Below are 20,560 nucleotides of genomic sequence, written 5' to 3'. Positions count from 1 at the left end.
GAGTGTAATGCTACAGATTCTACATTAATAGGTCTTAAATTAATGATATTTCATTGTTTCTCAGTACTTTACAAAAAATAGATGCTCTAGAGTTGTCTAAGAAAGAGGTTAATAAATGATCTAAAAGACCAAATGCTGTTAAGTGTCTAAATATTTCAAACTAATGCTAGGAAATAGATTAAGACCTGGGGGAAAAGACCCCAGAAAGTTCTGATTATTTTGTATGGATCTTTAAAAAACATTAACTCACAAAAATTAAAATTAAATAATTACCATGCATTTATATTCACTGAAAATCATAGGGAAAGAATTACCCTGTATCTTTCCCAAGTTGGCAAGGTTTTCCTTTGAACTCCTTCTTACTTCTTTCTGTAATATTAAGAGTTCTGGGTCCTTATATCTGTGGCTCTATTCTTCTTCAGCCTTTCTTTCCTCTTCTGCCTATACCTTAAGGAGTACAGATCAGAGACATTGCTGGAATTTGTTATGAGAAAAGCTCTTCTAGAATTCCTCTAGAGAGAGTGGGAAATGGATCATAAGCACTAGCCTCAATGGTGCATATTAATGTGGGTGCTTTAAGTATGTCAGTAATGTGTAGGTCCAAGTAAGGACATTATCAGATGTATTACAGCTAGATGATCATAAGGGTTTGGCTGAGGATAAGGAAGTTGGAATATGGGGAAGCATTAAAAAAGAAGGTGTAAAAAGTAGTGGGGAATATAAAGTGAATAGGAAAAGAAAACAGATATAAAGCAGAATAGGTATCAATGCCAAAATGGCATGTGCAAATATAACAAAAGAGAATTAATAGGAAGAATTAAAAAAAAATAGTGGTAGAGCCAGAAAGAAATTTTGAATAAGTTATTTTGGGTGCTTAATCCCCAGCAGGAAAGCATTAGAGATCTTTTAAATATTTTCTAGACATCTTAATTTCCTGGGATATATAATTTACATTATTTGGAAGGAAGATTTTCTTTGTTATAATATATTGAAATAACATTATTAAACAATTACTATTCATCTTGAGGAAATGTTACTTGTAGATAATAAGCTTGAAGAAGAAGCTATGAGCTCATGACTAAGTTTTAAAATAATTTTTTCTTGATTATAGAAAATTTGCAAAATATAGAACAGTACAGAGAAAGAAGAGACGTTCCGTTACCTATTGCATTCACCTTTAAGAAAATAATTGTTTTAGAAGAGCAATATTAAGTTCACAGCAAAATTGAGTAAAGTACAAAGATTTCCTATATACTCCTGTACCCACTGGCCAAGTCATTTACCAACTTTCTTTCTAGCCATATCAATCTGGCTAGACTTGTATACTGTTAAAAGTTTGGTTTAGGTTGTTAAAATTACCCACCTTTATTGGCTTAAGTCTCCTTTTACTCTAAGACTAGTTTAGTCCTACCACTGATGTGTGACCCATGGTGGGACCCGTGGTTCTCTAATGAATGCTCTTAGTGTTCATTGAGGGCTTTCTACTGTGAGTAGTTCGTGGTTTCCCAGCCCTGTGTGAGCAGTGTTTTTTCCTGGGCCTGGAGGAGTTTGACCTCACACATAGGCAAAAAGACCCCTATGCAGATGGTTGGAACTTTTTCCTGTGTAGTTCTGTCCTGTCTAACACTCTGCCCACCTGCCTAAAACCCAGTCAGATTTGATCAGATATTATATCCAGTTTTCTCGTTGTCTAAAGAAAGAGAGCAAGTTCAGTTTTGCTTAATCCTCCATGGCAGAAGTAGAGGTCTGGTGTCTGGTGTTAATTTTGATGTTAAAACATTGAAATCGAGTATAAGAAGACATTTTGGGTGAATGTAAAGGAGTATCTGCTCTGTAAGGATAATACCGACAGATAGTAAAGACTTAAATTATACATATATAAGCAAGCGGGAACCTGGGTATAAATATAAAATTTTCCAGCTGGATTGCAGTGGAGTAAGTACTGTTATCAAGGATAGTCAGTATTGTATTTCCAGTGTTTATAGCTTAGATAGAAGATTGGATGGAAAATTTTACTGTAACTTTAACTCTGAATAATTGTATTTCTACAGACTGTTGATTAATTACTTTTTTAATTGATTCTCATTTTATAGCTTATCCTTTTTAGTTCCCTCAAATTGATAGTTGTCATTTTAATCTTGAACTTGCCTATCTATATAAGGCAAATGTGTTTTTTTCTTAAGTACACCAAATCATATAATTTCAAATCATGTTCCCAATTATTACTTGTCTCATCAATGAGACATCAGCAGTTACATATTTTTGTGCCCAGCTATTCTTGTAATTGTTTAATCTTTTATTCCTGTCCCTCTCTTAACTGATTCATTTATCCCTGCCCTAGAACATATAGTATTTTCAATATCTGTATATATATCAGGTATCTATTTCTTTACAACTGATATTGAGAATACAAAAAAAAAAAAAAGACATTGTAGTGTGTGAAAACAAAGACTGGGTTTTAGTCAAAACAAAGGCTATTGCATAGACAGTTTTGACACTCTAAATAACTTTTTTAGCTTCACTGTTAATGATGAAGAACTTTTAAAGGACAATGTTAGAAACAGATTTCTAATTTTTCACACCTCCTTAGCACTAGGTTGTAAACTCCATTGAAAATTTGATCAGGCTGATCTAATGTCACTGCTAAACTACTTAAAGTCTCATGAGCAGCCTCTCAGTAGCTGTCAAATGCTCCTTGCTACTTGTTAGCTAGCTGTGATCTAGGGAACTACTGGCATTTTATCACCTAGGAGTCACATTTGGACACTGATACATATCATTGGTCAGCCCTGAAATTATATAGTGGCTCAGGACTAAGAAAGCTTTCTTTTCTGGATCCAACATGACCCGAAGAGACAGGAGAACTTATTTGCTTTCAATCTGCTTTCACTTCTCTATATCTAAGTCTTTTGCCTACTGACATTGGAATTTAAGGACAAAAGATGGGAACTAAATTTTGGATGCAGCATTTTGGATACCTGTAATTCACTGGTGCTAAATGGCCACAGCTAAACCATTCTTTACAAAATACCCGTCTTATAGCCATCTATCATTTTTTAATTTTTTATTTTCTAACCTTGACTTCTTTTCTTTTAAAAGGAAGTAAAGCAGAGAGAAGGAGGTTATTATCTTTGGGGATTAATTTTATTAAAAATAACAAATAAAACAAAAATTTTTTAATGATTTTTTTGCATATAGTGATTAAATCAGCGTGAAGGAATTATTTTGGCAATGGTCATGTTGTCAAAGTGTAATATTTTATTGAAAAGGTGAATCTTAAGGATACTAAGAGGATGCTAATGCCAAAATAGATACTAAGGTGAATATCTTAGACTTTTCTTTGAATGCCTTGAATGGAAGAAACTAAAGGATCGTATAAGGACCTTATGCCTGGTCTAAGAGAATCATTCATTCATTAAAAAATATGTATTGGATACTTAACATTTTAGATGCTAGAAATAGAGATAAAACAGATAAAGTACAGTATAGCAATTTAATTAGGAATAGCTGTTTTTTAATTTATTTTTTGAAGCTTAAAAATTTTTTTTTGACAGAGAAAGTGCATGAATGTGTATGGGAGGGGCTGGGCAGGAGGTAACAGAGGATCTGAAACAGTCTCTGTGCTGACAGCAGAGAGCCTGATGCAGGGCTCCAACTCCTAATCCCGGAGATCATGACCTGAGCCAAAATTGGATGCCTAACCAACGGAGCTACTCTGGTACCCTAATAGCTGTTTTTTTTTTTTTTTAAGTTGTTATCCAACCTTGTCATTCCTCCACCTTTGTACATATAGTGAATTAACCAAAAGGCTTTTTTTGGGGAAGGCGCCTAACTGCATGAATTTTAAATTTACAAATGGGAATCTATTAATTTGAAGACTTTGTTTATTTGAATCTTTTTTCCTTTCCCTTGCTAAATGTAATAAGATGGGAAATACAAAGTTTTCATCACTAAAGTTTGGGATGGATGGATGTTTTCTCACATTAAATGGCAATTTTCTCTTGCTTTTCAGTTTCAATGCTACATCTTTTTGGAATATTAAAAGGATAATGTGCAAAATCCTGGTTCTTTAATAGGTAATAGACCTAACTTTGAAAAGTAGATGTAGGATATTAGGGGCAGGCTGACAGACATGGTCATTTATTGGTAGTTGGACATTTCCTTGTGTAGACACTTACCTAATAATATTACTACATAGTTCATAACTCTGTCTCTCTCACAGGAATAATGTGAAGTGTAATAAAATGTTATCCGCACATTACAAATAAGTGGTGCATATTATAGTATTTAGCCCTGAAAACTTTTGTAAATATTAAATTATACATTGGAGCGCCTGGGTGGCTCAGTCAGTTAAGCGTCCAACTTCGGCTCAGGTCATGATCTCACAGTTTGTGAGTTTGGGCCCTGTGTTGGGTTCTGTGTTGATAGCTTGGAGCCTGGAACCTGCTTTAATTCTATGTCTTCCTCTCTCTGTCTTGCTTTCCGTGCTCATGTGCTGTCTCTCTCTCTCTCTCTCTCTCTCAAAAATAAATAAACATTAAAAAATTGTAAGAAAACAAGTGATATGTTGTTAGCACTAGCGTGTGTAATATAAAGGAAACTTGATGAGTCCTGTTCACCAGATAAAAACATCCTTTCTATAATATAAAGTCATATCCACTTTAACTGTTTCTAAATTCAAGATTAAAAAACAGTAGGCCTTTTTTATTAGCTGACTTTTGTGGAATAATGTTTTTTGTTTTTAATTTTTAAAGTTTATTTATTTTGAGAGACAGAGCAGGTGAGCACGGGAGGGGCAGAAAGAGGGAGACAGAGAATTCCAAGCAGGCTTCTCACCATCAGCACAGAGCCTGATGCAGGGCTTGAACTCATGAACTGTGTGATGATAACCTGCTGCAAACGAAGAGTCGGACGCTTAACCAACTGAGCCACCCAGGTGCTCCAAATAATGATTTTTAAAATAAAGATGTATTATACACATGTACATAGATAATTGACATATGTACATATACATGTATGTAGTAAAAGGAATTAGCTCTGAACTATAGAACACATTCACCTTTTATTTATGCGTTACTTGGAAAACTTGTTTGCAAATTATCAATCCTGTCATAGAAATATTTTTAATATCTTGCCCATAGTTCCTATAATCTTTCCTTGGAGGAAGATTTTTAACCTCAGATTATAGGAAGAATTGAGTGAGGTATGATTTTTACCCCTTTCTCAGACTGTACAGTGTAGTTGAGAATTTGCTATAATTAGACTCATGAGTCTAATTATAGACTCTTGTGTTTGCTTTATTAGTTATAAACTTAGTTGTTCTAGTACTGTTAAAGATAGGGATATAATAGATTTCATTGACATGAATGGTAAAAATTTGTTTCTTTGTTAGATTTTATAATTCTCGCAAGGCAAATTTGAGGTATTATTTGGTTGTGTGGTCATGACATTTTCTTAGATTTTTAAGTTCAGGAATGAAGCAGAAAGAAGTCACTTAAGTGCTTATTGAATAAATTTATAATTAAATTCTGAATTACATTTTAAAACATGAAATTAACTAATGTAAAATATTTTACTGTAACTTCAGCTAGTATTTATTTATTTATTCTCTGATTGTTCTACATAATCTTTGGCTAAAAATTATTGTGCATTAAGTTTTTCTAAATTTAGGATAATTTCTTTAGCTAGATTCCCAGTAATGGAATTACTGGGTCAAATGTATAAAATTTTTTCCAAATTCTTGATGTATATTTATTGCCAAATTGGGATTGAAAGTATACTACCAGTTTATTGTCCTCAGCAGTATTTGAGTATCTATTTCTTCACATATGTGTTTAAGTGAGAATCTAAATCCTATTATTTCTTTAATATATATTTCTTTGATTCACAGTGATGTTTAACATTCTCCATGTTTTATTTTATAATTTTTTTAATGTTTATTTTTGAGAGAGAGAGTGAGAGAGAGACAGAGACAGAGTGTGAGTAGGGGAGGGCATAGAGAAAGGCAGACAGAGAATCGGAAACAGGCCTCCAGGGTCTGAGCTGTCAGCACAGAGCCCAATGAGGGGTTTGAACTAATGAACTGTGAGATCATGACCTGAGTTGAAGTCTGATACTCAACCGACTAAGCCATCCAGGCACCCCAGTACTCTCCATGTTTTAAAATTAGTTGTGATGTTTGTTATTGTCCCTGCCCATTTATCTATAAGTGGTTAGCCTTTTTTTATATTAGTTATTTCTAATTTAAAATTTAATCAAAAGTATCTAATACCCCCGCCTCAACCAGGGATAAAAAAAAAAACCAACACTGACCAAAATTAAGTCAGACAACAAACTGGGAAAAAATGTTTGCAGAAAATATTATCAGAGGTTTAATATTTTTAGGTAGCCAAATATCTTAGATTTTTGTGTAGTGTGAGTGACATAGAGTTTAAACTCTTGCTGGAGACATAAAACTACCATTATGGTTTCTAATTGGAGGACCATGCTATAAGACAAGTTGCCCTCAGGCCCTCTGAAGGAGGTATGGGGGTGTTTGTTCCCACAGTAGGCCATAGGTCTTAATGCTTTATTTAGGTTTCCTTTCCCCATCTGTACTAATTAGACTTCATTTGGTTACTCCTTATTGTTATTAATGTTTCTATCAGCAGTTGTAACTCATAGTTCCTTCTCTTCTTTTTCTATGCACAGTATGGATACATATGTATATGTGTGTATAAACTATTACTGAATGATTCTTAATTTTTTCATGTATTTGGATCACATTATAATCCACTAGGTTAAATAGCAATCAAAACTAATTCCTCAAAAGTAGTACATTTTTCAAGGATTTTCAAAAAAGAAAATGAAGTTAATTTGAGAGTATGCATGATTTAAATATTTGTATACCCAGTATATATTTTTAAATTTTTACTGTTCAGTAGAAATTGAATCAAAATGTTGTCTTATGTTTGGTGATCTCATGCCACCAAGCAAGGGACCATGCCGTGATTTATGTGCATGGATGGATAAGTGTTACTCCTGACTCCTCTGGAATCATCTGTGTTCAAATGCTACTTTTTTTTTTTTTTTTACTGCAGGGCTTTTCCCTAGAACCTTCTAGAGATTCTAATTTCTGGTGGCCCTGATGCCTCTATTGTGGGAGCTAATGGGAAATACACAATACCTGTATCTGAAGCTAGAGCAAATGTTTCTGCTATTGCTGTGGCTCCTAGTGGTTCCTCAGGGACAGGAAGGGGGATAGAAAGGACTGGCAAATGTGGGAGAGATTGTGACATGAAGGTTCAGTACATGACTTGGTAATATATTACTGAATGTGAGCAAATTAGCTGAAATTTTAACAGTCATTGTTAGTATTTATGGTGTACTCTAATTCTCTTAACAATACCACAAGGAAAACATTCTTCCCATTTTACAAATGAGGAATTGAAGACTCATGTTCGGTTTCATTCAAGGTGAGCATGGGTACTATAAACAAATGGAGAAGATGAATTTAACTTTGCATGTGATCAACTAAAAAGAGAAGTATCTTGTTAGGAACTTCAAACAGTAATTGAGAGCAGCAGGTCTGGAGCATGGTAGAGAGGATAGGACTAACGAGATAGGTTTGGAAAGTCTTATGCCCTGAGGTGATAGTTAATAAAATACTGGAGATTTGCTGGTGATGTATTATGGAGTTGTCCTGGCAGCAGAGCCACTCTTTCTGGAACATAAATCTTGACTGCCTGGCAGCATTAATTTCGTTCAAGGGAGGTTGCAGAACTTGGACATATGAGGTGGCATTATGGATAATGATGTGTTTGTACTGCACGGATTCTAAGGGTAGGACAGGCATACCACTTAGAAGATGCTACGGAATTTTTAGTTTCCTAAAAATTCTCCTCCGTTTATTCTGTGACCCTTCCATACAGGTTTTTTTTTTTTTTTTGAGAGAGAGCAAGAGAGAGGGGAAGGGGTAGAGGGAGGGAGTGAGAATCCCAAGCAGGGTCCATGCTCTGCACAGAACTACACGAAGAGAGGCTTGATCTCAAGACCTCACGACCAATCATGAGATCATGACCTGAGCCAATATCAAGAGTCACACACTTAACCGACTGAGCTACCCAGGCTTTCCAGCCAATACATTTTTTTTTTTAAACAGAATAATGCTAACTGGTCTCACTTTTTTTAATTTTTAATTTTTGAGAGACAAAGCATGAGAGGGGGAGGGGCAGAGAGAGAGGGAGACACAGAATCTGAGCAGGCTCCACACTCTAAGCTGTTGGCACAGAGCCCGATGCAGGGCTTGAACCCACGAACCCTAGCTCATGAGCTGAGCTGAAGTCAGAAGCTTAACCGACTGAGCCACCCAGATGCCCCAGCCAATACATTTTTTTTATAATTATTGTCTTGGAGCCATAAAGAAAGAGTAGGGATTGTTGCATTTAATTCTACTTGTAAAGAGATATCCATTTTATTACATCATTAATTGGAAGGAAGCATCATAGAAATATATTAGCCCCTTTAATATTATAAAGAGGAGATTATGAGGAAGTGGTTTGCTTAACTTGGGATGGATGGTGTTCATTGCAAGGATACAGCAACACTTGTGCCGTGGCCTTAACTATTCTGGGATCCGTTCCCAAGGCCCACCATGGTGTCTCTGCTTCACAGTCTGCCTCTCGCTTCCTACTTTTTCCAAGTTGGTGGAACATCCTTGTTGTTCAGTTTTACGCCTAGGTTTCTTGTTTAGTCGGTAACACTGTTTTGGTGCCAGGCCCAAGATTTGACCATCTGTAAGAAATTGCTTTGGGGCGAAGTTTCTTCTCAGGTAGTAGGGTAACTCTGTCACTAGCAAGCAATTTTGAGGCTTAGAGTCTCTCCAGGAAAAAAATTCACAAATAATTTTTTTTTGAGGTGAGATTTGCCACTGTGGTCAGAGAATCATGTGACAGGTTTGGGAGCAGTTATTGGAAAGATTGTGTGGGATATGTGTATTTAAAGAACATGTAATAAGAATCACCAGTAGGGTTTGTTCCTTTGACTATAGGAATATTATTATTCCCATTTCCATTATGTACTTTGGGGATGAGCCCCATTTCCACAGGAGATATGGCAATCGAAAGGAAGATATCATGTCCCTCATGTGTGTTAGGGTAGATCTAAGAAGTGTCCTTCAACTCAAAGAGGTTAGGAGATGTTTCTAATAACATACTTTTTATCTACGAGTAATTTTAACGGATGTCTACTCTCTTGTGGTACTTGGTAAACATGGAGTAATTCTCATTTTCAGCATTTGGCAATTCTGGAATGGGGAAAGAATTAAATGGACAGAGCAGTTGAATTTGTACTAGCTTCCTCTTTTTGTGACATTCATGATATTTTTCATGAAAATGAAGAAAATATTCATTTTTGCAAATGTTATCAGTTTTTAACAATCAGAAATTAACTTGGCAAGAGAAATGGTGTAGCTCTACAGAATTGTGGTTATTATTACATTGTTTTGTTTACTGTAAACCTGGCTTAATATTGGTAAATATAGTGTAGCAGAAACTGAACTGTTGTGAGCTATCTGGGCATCAGTCCAAGATATCATTAAAAATACTGCCTCAGACTAATTTGAGTTTATGAATAATATTTTGTTAACAGCTCAACTGAAATTGAGCCACATGGTGTAGCTTAAAATTCTGGATCCACAAGATAATGAGAGGAGTACAAGTGTATAGTGCATACTTAATATTCTATATTTGAGTGATAAACTCATATGTAATTCTGTGTTAACCTTTAAACTATAAATAAGCACCCCAATATGATATCACTTGATATGATTTGATATTTTTGAAGTTGGCCTAAGCTGTGTTTGCTGATAATTTGAATCCTTATAAACTAGTATCTTATGTTATCGTTTTAATAATCAAACCTAAAGACTAAGGAGAGGTTGCGTGAACAAATATTAAAATGGACTTTGAGTACCCATTTTGGCATAGAGATGTGCAAATATATGGAATTTATGTTAATATTCACCAAAAAGATTGAAGGATATAAAGTTGTTGGAAAGGTCCACTTACTTAATTCACTTATTTTAATAAGGAAAGATAATAATTATAACAAAATAGGTTATGAAGGTTATTAATATTGAGTTATAAATTATATTAGGTATAACAAAGGGAATGAGGTTATGATAAGTGTCATGATCCAAGAGAAAATCCCCTTTAAGATGTTTCTTGTCAAGAAAAGATATATTTGCTCTCTTTCTTTGTGTGCTATTTTAATTAGTTTAAGTTCTTTCTGAACAGACATGTATAAACTCCCATTGAATAGCAATGGGAAGAGTTGATTTTTTGTCACTGTTAGTGTGTAAGATATTTTTGTAATGAAAAGGTATGTGCATTATTTAAAGAATGAATTTTGAATATACATCTTCTTCATAAATATTTTATTTATTTTCCAGGCTAGCACTCTACGTATATGAATATCTGCTCCATGTAGGAGCTCAGAAATCGGCCCAAACATTTTTATCAGAGGTATGTTTTCTTTATTTTTTGCATTTTATTTTAGTATCTTATAGAAGTAGATGCAAATATTCTGTAACAATTATTTGGAAAAACTATCATTACATACTATATAGGGAATGCTCAGTTATCAGTATGCCTAATAGTCTTTGTAGATTATTCATAAGCATTTTTAGTATCCCATTTTCATGCCACTGAGCTTCTATTCGGCTTTCTAGCCATTTATCCCCGTGTAGAAATAGAAATTAATATTGGCCTTGGCAACTGTAATCAAGAAAGCAAATTTGCTTTGAATTTTTTAAAATGTTTTTTAATTTATTTTTGAGAGACAGAGAGAGACAGCGTGAGCAAGGGAGGGTCAGAGAGAGAGGGAGGTACAGATTCTGAAGCAGGCTTAGGCTCTGAGCTAGCTGTCAGCACAAAGCCCGATGTGGGGCTCGAACCCACAAACCATGAGATCATGACCTGAGCCCAAGCCGGACACTCAACCAACTGAGCCACCCAGGCACCCCAGAAAATTTGCTTTGAAAAAACAAAAAGACAAATAGCACCATATCTCTAGTTTTAGCAGTGTCTTATTTTGGCATTATTCATAATTTTGGAAAATATGAGTTCTGTTTTTCATTTGTATAGATAATAGTAGATTGATGACTAATTTCATTTAGAAAACAGTTTGATAATCTTTTTTCAAGTTTTTGTTTCTTTTTCTATTTTTCTGCTTCACATTTTTAAAGTTTGAATTTGAGCTTTCTTACAATGGTACTTTTTCTTCTTTTCTTCTTCAATTTATATAATGATGAGGATGAGGAGGATTTTACGGAGTTCTGTTATATGTCAGGCACATAGTATGCCAAAGTACTTACATATATTATCTTTAATTCTTAGAAATTTGTAAGGCATATGGTATTATTCCTGTTTTACTGATAAGAACAGCAGGGCTCAGAGAATTTATGTAACTGGTTCATATCATGTAGCTTAGTGAGTTATGGAACTGGAATTCAAACCTAGATCTTTGTTTATTCCAAGGCTTCTGGTGTTCCCCATATATTGGTGCTGTCCAGTATGGTAGTCACTAGCTTTATATCGCATTTCAGCGCTTGAAATATGACTAATCCAATACACACTGGATTTTGAAGATTTAGTGCGAACAGAAGAATATAAAATATCACATGGTGAAATGATAATATTTGAGATATATTGTGTAAAATAAAATATATTACTAAAATTAATTTTACCATTTTCTTTTTTTTTTAATGTGGTTGCTAGAGAATTTAAACGTACATATGCAGCTCTCATTTGTGGCCTATGTTTATATTTTTATGGGACAAATCCTAGTCTATTTTGATCACTATATCTCTAGTGATCTCATTAGTTTGACCTCCACCAGATCAGGGACACGACAGTCTATTCCTTGACCAAAGTGTCTTGCTACAGTACAATCTTCTTGAGGATCACTTGCTCAAAAACAAATACACATAACCTCCAGTCTTTTATCTAACTAATTAGTGTATGAACTATTAGGGGTTATTTGCAAACAAGGAATTTGAGAGGTATGCTCAGACATATAAGAAGTCACTTGTTTTAACACAGAATGAATATATATAGTGTAATAAAAATTGGATTTTAAAGTTTATTCAAATCAAAACAGAAGTTTAGTGTATTTATATCTCCTTAAATGATTAATTAGAAGACTGTGTGTATGACTTTTCTTGCCACATTCACTATTGGTTTATTCAGAGGCAGTGATTGAGATTGTCAAAAGGATGCTCCTGATATTTGTGTTCTTAATCATTGCCAACATCCAGTATATTTAAAAGAAACTAAAAGCAGCTATGGAGATTTAAAATTATTATTTTAGGGGCACCTGAGTGGCCCAGTCAATTAAGTGTCCAACTTTGGCATAGGTCATGATCTCAAGGTTTGTGAGTTCGAGCCCTGCATCAGGCGCTCTGCTGTCAGCACAGAGCCTGCTTGGGATCCTCTTTCTCCCTCTCTCTCTCCTCCTCCCCCACTCACACATATGTGTTCTTTCCCTCAAAAATAAAGATTAAAGAATTATTTATTTTAGAAAAGTTTTAATGTTTATTTGTTTTCAAGAGAGACAGAGTGTGAGCAGGGGAGGGGCAAAGAGAGAGGGAGACACAGAAGCCAAAGCAAGCTCCAGGCTCTGAGCTGTCAGTACAGAGCCTGACACCTAGGTGCCCCCCCCCCCAACGTTTTTGTAAATAAAACTTTTATTTTAATCCATTTGCAAATGATTTGCTGATCTCTTTCCTTAGATCAGGGAACATTTGGAATTGACTCATATTGCTGAGTCCTCAAGGGGTTCTCATGATTATATTTTCTTACCAACATTGTAATATGTCAGATGTAGTGATTATTAAACTTCATCAAAAAAGAAAAATGTTGTTAATTTATTTTAGGAAGTTCAGCTCTTTTGACTCAAATGGATCATGTAGATTGAGCATAGCTAGATCAAGATAACTAGATAATGTACTCATATACCCTGAGCTCAATGGAAAATGGATGTATGAAATTTCTAGGGCTATTTGGTAAAAATGAAATTACAATTTCAGAAAAGATTCACACTTTTCTGACAAGTATTTATTATGATTTTATTTTCTCTGGATGCATTTGAAAAACAAAACTGAAGTTTCTCTAAATTATTGGTCTGGTTCAGTTTTACAAGAGGAATCAATTAAGCTGAAAAAAAACTATTGTCACCAAGAAGATACAGTTTTCTGGACTTTGGAGATGAGTGTATGTGATTCCGAGAACCATTCTTTACTTTCTAGCTTGCCAAACTCCAAGTGGTGCTGTGAAAATACATTCTAATTACCTAAATATCCAATATAGCATTTGACATATTGTAGGGAATGGCTCGATTAATTGAGGTGTAAGTTTTCCAAAATATAAAAGAATAAGTTAGATCTATTTGGACTTAACATGAATAGACTTCCAAAACATTATCAAATAAAAGAAGTAAGCTGAAGTATGCTATTTACATGGAAACCTTTGAACATAAAGGAACACGATGCAATACTATGTATTTTTGTGTGTACATATTTATGAGTATGAAGTATATTGAGAGGTCTGAAGGAATATACATGCCAGGATAGTTTCTGAGAGTAGGAATTTTAAAGGGATTAGAGGGGAATTTTATCCTTACTTGTGTGTGTGTATACTATTTGTACAGTTATTTACAAGTAAAAATAATAGAAAACAAAATTATCTTAATTTTGAAATGGAAACCTGGAGGTAGATTAGTGATAGGCCATTTACCTTAGAGTTCTAAATAATTTCATTTGGTTAAATTTCAGTGTTTTTCTATATTCTCTCTCCTACTAAGTTTTCACAATACCTAGCTGCTTCTATTTGCCTATACATACTATAGAATTCTGTCATCTGGGCTTTACTCTGCCTGACCCCTGCCCCACTCCCCTGACTAGCTTAGAAGTAGCTTTTCCTAGGAATTCTTTCTTACACTCCACTTCTTTAAGCTGATAGTGCACTCTTACTGAAGACTTTTGATACTGTGCCAGGAAGTTTGGACTTTATCTTCTTGCAAAAGGAGCTTTTGAAGATTTTTAAGTAAGAGAAAAATATTGTTTGGTTGGTACTCTGGTGTCTTTGTGGATGACAACTACCCCTTTCCTCCCCTCCCAACTATGGTTTGTAAAGAAAGGAGAGAGTAATCCTTTAGAGCTTTGTACCCTGTTTAGCAATCCTTTCTCTCTTACTTTCACTTGGATCATGTGAAAATTTAAGTCTGCTTGTTGTAGAATCACTTCTTAAATAATATGAGAAATAAAGGACCATCTTACCTAAATTCTTGTGAGTCTATCCCCAGGTATTTTTACATAATTTAGAAGAGTTACACAAGGAACTTAAAGAAAAACTTAGGAAGACCTGTTTATTTGTGTATTGTGATAAAAAGGAAATGATTGAAGTAGCACTAGTTACTCACATGTTCAATGTTTCTACACTGAAGACGTAGAATCATGAGGATATGGATGACTATGATGTTAATGAAGCCTTTTGCACCAGGATTTCCTGTGTTGGGCCACCTCTTTCCTTAGTGTGAGTTTACTATATGCATGAAGCTATGAGAAAGTCAAATTGGAACTCTACACATTATCTGAACAAGTGTATCTCAGCAGTCCAGGCTCTCACTGGATTTGGACTTCTGGATAATGCCCTGGGCCTAGACTGTCAGAAACTGAACTGCTCTTGATAGCTTTCATTAGCCGGCGAACAGAGCAACACAATTAGCCCAGCTATTTTTTTTTTTCTTCACTAGTTAAAAGAGATAGCATTGAACTAATGATAGATATCAAAACATCTCTCTACCCAGGTTATGTTAACTGGATCATTGTTATATCCGATTCATGAGAGATTCTAAACCACTACATAAGTGTTGTTTTTTATGACCTTATTGTTTCTATGACCTTAATTTTTTTTACTTCCACTGGGACAAAATTGAAAATTCTTTAGAAATGTTTTCAATGTAGAGCTCTTCCTCAGCTTTATCTTTTATTATCCTTCAGTATTTGGTAATTACAAACAGAATGTTAAGAAATCTTTACAATTCTGTATCGATTTTTTGTTACTTTGAGTTCATTAGAAACTATTCTTTCTTGGTTATCTCATTTCATTATGCAAAGACAATTGCAATTTATACCTGAAATTTTGCATGGTATTCATCATGCCTCAGAATAAGGCTTGGTGACCTCACCAAATAAAATAAGAATTAGAATGTTGCAGAGATCAAGATTTTTTCCCCTTCTTAATAATTTTACATTGTTTACATTACTAGCCCTATTTGCCATAAATTAGCCTGTAAGTTGTTCAGAAAGAGAATCTTAAAAACATCCAACAGATTGCTTCTTCAGATTTTATTAGAAATGCTAAGTTACTGAACATAATAGATTCTAAAATTCTCTTCTCTCTGTTTACCTTTCACTGAAAGGAGAAATAGCAACAATTTCCTAAATAGTTTCTTGAACCTTAACTTGGAGGCAACATAGTATGGTGGATAAGAGCAATTTCTTTGGGGCCAGACTGCTGAGTTTGAATTATGTTCTGCATCTTACTTACTTTTTCCTTTTCCTTTCCTTTCCTTTCCTTTTCCTTTTCCTTTTCCTTTTTCCTTTTCCTTTTCCTTTTTTCCTTTTCCTTTTTTCCTTTTCCTTTTCCTTTTCCTTCCTTCCTTCCTTCCTTCCTTCCTTCCTTATTTTTTGAGAGAGAGTGAAAGTAGGGGAGAGAGACAGAGAGAGAGAGAGATTCCCAAGCAGGCCCCACATTCAGCACAGATCCCATTGTAGGGCTGAATCCCACAACCCTAGGATCATGGCGTGACCCGAAATCAAGAGTCAGATGCTCAAGTGATTGAACCTCCCAGATGCCCCTACTGACTCAGTTTTCTTAATTATAAAAAGAAGGTAATTATAATAATACTTCAGAGTTGTGCTGAGGTTTAAATGAGTTAGTTCATATACAGTACTTAGAAAGGCCTAACGTAGTACTTTCTCAAAAGAGTTATTTTTAAAATTCTTGACCAATTCTTTTTATCTTACATAGCTTTTCTACTAGAGTACATGTGTAAATATATGTATTATGTGCACATGTGTGCTTCAGGTATCTCCACTTGGATGGCCTGTAATCCTCCTTTCTTGTGTGGTTACCTTTCCTGTCAAAATAGCTCCAGCTCCAATCCCTAATATTATAGGTTCCCACAAGTCCTCTCTGACATCTCCAGGCCTTCCTAGGGGGAAAGGGGCTTGAGGTTCTTTTTGCTGTAATTTCTGGCCCCCACCAAGTATTACAGCCCCACTGCTTCTCCTTCTGTGGCTGCTGCCTTGTCTTTGCCTGAAGTTTCCTGTTTCTCCCATAGCCTCAGAGCTCCGCTGATTCATTGCTCTTGTGTATGAAAGATTCTTACTGAAGTTAGGGGAGAACTGAAGGGTATTCAGCTTTATACCATAGAGGCAACAACATCAACTTGAATATCAGACACAACTATTCTTAAGCTCTTTGGTCTCCTTGCCACAGGGAATGTCTTACTAGCTGTTTTCCTGTGGACTCCATTTGCCTTATGTCTTGTTGATTCCTCAAAACCTCTCCCATTTTTCTTCTTTTCTGAATCCTCCCAGACTCCTCAGAGGTCGTCTTCCTGAGAGACTATCAGCAGCCTCCTAAATTCTTGTTATTTTGTCATGTAGCATATTAGGTCTTTATTCTCTACTTTCAAACTATTCCCAGGGGCCTCTACCTTTCTAGGCCAAAAAATAAAAACAAAAATAGAAGGGATCCATCAGGGAGTTTTCCCAATAAAAGGAATGATTTTTACAAGTGGGATGTGTATCTCAGCAGCCCTGTCTCTCACCTGGGTGTAGCTTCTAAGAGGACTTCTACCTTCTAGAACAGAGCAACACTATTGAATAAAACTTTCTGTGATTAGGAGATGATCTCAAATCTGTGCTCCTAATAAGTTCTCCACTAGTGTCATATGACTGTTGAGCCCTTGAAAAGTATAATTGAGGAATATTCAGTTAACTAAATTTTAAATTTAAAGAACCACATATGGCTAGGGGATACCATGCTGAATTTTGGATTGTGTGCTTTAAAATATGGATGGATTTTTCTCTCTGTTTTATGTCTATTTGGTTAATTTTTAAAATTAAAATGTAGCTTTTCCTTTCTTGTTACATTTAGTTTAGTATATTGATGCATCTATACATGGAAGATTTTAGAAAATTAGTGGGAACAGTAGGTTATATCAAAATTAAGACTCAGGAATTTTGTCTAGGAAGAAACATTACATGTGTGTACAGGTTCTTTTTTTTTTAAGTTTATTTATTTTGAGAGAGAGAGAGAAAGAGAGAGAGCTTGCATGTGAGGGGAGGATCAGAGAGAGATGGAGAGGGAGAGAATCCGAAGCGCTGGCATCCAGAATTGTCCCCCCGCTGCTGCTGCTGCTGCTGCCGGAGCCAGGGGCAGGAAGCTTCTCTTCTTCCTCCTGCTCTTTGGTCTCCAGCTACTGTCCTTCTGTTGCCAGAACAGAACAGGAAACTAGCTGGCAGGGAGCCTAAGAAATGTAATTTTCAGAATCCTGGCACCTAGTGTAGAATGGAGTATAGAAGAGTGAGTGTGGAGCTGAGCGATAATAGGTAAATTACCAGTATACCTTTCCAGACGCAAAATGATGAAAAATTAAGCAAGTGTGTGTGTGTGTGTGTGTGTGTGTGTGTGTGTGTGTTCATGTGTGTATCATTTTTTATTTATACAAGTACTAATTTATTATATACACTGTTACGTGCTTTGATTTTTGTTTCATTTGTTTAACTTCAGTTGTTTAATATTGGTTCATGAAACTTCATAATTCTTTGTTTTTTTTTTTTTAAGTTTATTTATTTTGAGAAAGAGAGAGACAGAGAGAGGCAGGGAGGGGGAGAGAGAGAGGGAGAGAGAGAATCCCAAGCAGGCTCTGCACTATCAGCACAGAGCCCAATACAGGGCTTGATCATGCAACCCTGGAGTTATGACCTGAGCTGAAATCAAGAGTCAGGCGTTTAACTACTGAGCCACCCAGGCATCCCACTTCATTCTTTTCATGGTGGTAGGGAATTTCTTTCTGTGAAATGTGCTGTGATATATTACACCAGCCCCTTACTAATGGACATTTAGATTGTTTCTAGTCTTTCACAATTACAGATAATGCTTCACTTAAAATTGTCATATGTATAAATTTGCACACATGACCATTGGATAAATTCCTAGAAGAAGAATTGCTCTATGGGCACTTGTAAATTATAATTCTCATTTATAAACCATATGTCATGTCATCCCTATTGATTTACTTTTTGTTCATTCAGTATTTGGGGCTACACCAATATAGAAATGCTGAAAATCTCAGCTCCTGTAATAGAGACACAGCATAACCACAGACAGGGCCCTGCAGTGTAGAAAATGGCAGTGAGAATGGACATCACGATTTATGTGTAAGTTACAAGAGAATACAGCTTTCACCTGGGCAAATGATGGAAGGAAGGAAGGTGGATGATTCAACAAAAAAAGCCCTAGGACAAATGGAAGCTGGGATAATGGAAGAAGGAAAAATAGAATAAAAAGAGAGAGAGAAAATATTTGCATAGATATCATTCAAACACCAAAAAAACCTGAAGCCCATGAAACTCAATACAACAGAAAATGCCTTTTCATAAAAAGCAGAATTGTCTCTAAAGTGTTGACATTTAGAGGTATTTTCTGGCCATTCCCCAACCATACCCATCATTAATACATGCTTGCTAAAAAAAATTAAAATTCATAGATGAATGTGATTTTAAAATGAAAGTCACACTTCACCCTTTTCCAGAGATAATAGTTGTAAGTTTGTATGATTTCTTTAAATGTATACATCAAAATGCATACATACGTATGCATACATTTTTTAATAGAAAAGGTTTATATTATATATATGTTGTTCTCCAGTCTTCTACATCTCCAACTTGAAAAACCAATACAGCATGGCTCTCTTTCCATGTAGGTATGTTGTATTCTTTTTAATGGTTGCACACTCTTCTGTAGTATGTAAGTATCAAAGTATATTTTTATATCCACTATTGATGAATGTTTACAGGTAGTTCCTTTTTTTAACGTTTATTTTTTTGAGAGTGTGTGTGAGTTTGAGAGGGGCAGAGAGAGAGAGGGTGAGAGAGAATCTTAAGCAGACTTCCTGCTGTCAGTACAGAACCTGATGCAGGGCTTGATCCCACCAACCCTGATCTCATGACCTGAGCCAAAATCAAGAGTTGGACGCTTAACCAACCAAGTCACCCAGGTGCTCCTGGTTGTTTCTAATTTTGATAATTTCTAACAATGCTGGGACAAATGTGCTTTAGTTTTCTATAAATCAGGGTTCTCTTTTCCTTAGCATCATCTCATCCTTCCTATAAGCAAATAATACCTGGGGTAGTAATTAGTTTAGAGGCAAAAAATACATTCACTATAGAAACATATTCCTATGTAGAACCATTTCTAATTTAGAAATACCTAAATCATTGATTGTTTGTTCAATAATTAAAAAAGAATGGTTTTGGTGTTAATTTCAAGTACCAAAGTTTTACCTGCTTCTCTTATATACTTGCAGGTTAAAGTGAGAAAGATGAACTTTATGTAGTAAAGACTTTTATAAGGATGAAAAAGATGATGTATGTGAAACATTTTGAGCTTCTCTGAGGAACAGTGAGATATAATACTGTTTAAAATATAAATGCAATAGCTTTAGACTTCCTTTCACAAAAGTGCTTATTGAATGTAAACCATGTAGGAATTTTCCCCAACTCCTTTATCTCATGAAATTGCTGATGGTTGGTTGTGGAAGTCCAGGAGGGGCACTGCTGAGCCCCAGATACGGGGCAGTGGGACTCCTGTTAGAGGGTGAGACTAGTCCTGCTCCCAGCACTGTCTGGCTTTGAAACCTCATCATGCCACTTTAACCTAAGTCATCGCACACTCTCCTTTTAATTGAGAATAGTGCTGTCTGCTTTCTTTTCATAGTCATATCTGTAAAGTCAGGATGAACTGAGATGAAATGGAAGGACGGTACTTTGAAAAACTTGCTTTTCATCCAATTAGGATGGTCCTGGGAATTAGGATTATTTGTGTGTCTGGAGCACATCTGTGAGGGTATTATTGTGCCCTCTCAACAAGACATCAAAAAGTGAACAAAAAGAGAAAAGATTGAGAGATATATGAGATACAAGTTTTTGACGTAATTGTAACTTTAGCATAATATCAGACTTTTGTTATCCTAAGACTCATTATGTACTACTATTCCTTTTTGCATGAACCAAGAAGATATAATAATGATTAAATGGAATTCAGATAAAAGCTGATATACATATAAAAATTATTTGTGTTGGGGCACCTAGATGGATCAGTCACTTAAGTATCCAACTCTTGATTTTGGCTCAGATTATGATCTCACAGTCATGAGATCAAACCCCGTATCAGGCTCCATACTGGGTGAGGAGTCTGCTTAAGATTGTCTCTCCCTCTCTCCCTCCCCC

General features: G+C 35.4%; 1 protein-coding gene across 4 annotated transcripts in view; it reads left to right on the top strand.

Annotated features, from left to right (window-relative positions):
- SSBP2 (single stranded DNA binding protein 2) overlaps window positions 1-20,560 on the top strand; it is a 289,978-nt gene that overhangs the window by 70,250 nt on the left and 199,168 nt on the right. For all 4 annotated transcript variants that reach the window (XM_029942531.1, XM_029942533.1, XM_029942534.1 and 1 more), the window contains exon 2: window positions 10,430-10,502. In XM_029942531.1, coding sequence (XP_029798391.1) covers window positions 10,430-10,502 — 73 coding nt within the window. The remainder of the gene's footprint in view (window positions 1-10,429; window positions 10,503-20,560) is intronic.

Source organism: Suricata suricatta, chromosome 6, assembly GCF_006229205.1.
Source record: "Suricata suricatta isolate VVHF042 chromosome 6, meerkat_22Aug2017_6uvM2_HiC, whole genome shotgun sequence".
NCBI lineage: Eukaryota > Metazoa > Chordata > Mammalia > Carnivora > Herpestidae > Suricata > Suricata suricatta.
The sequence above is the reverse complement of the archived record's forward strand: the minus strand, read 5'-3'. Positions and strand labels throughout refer to the sequence as shown.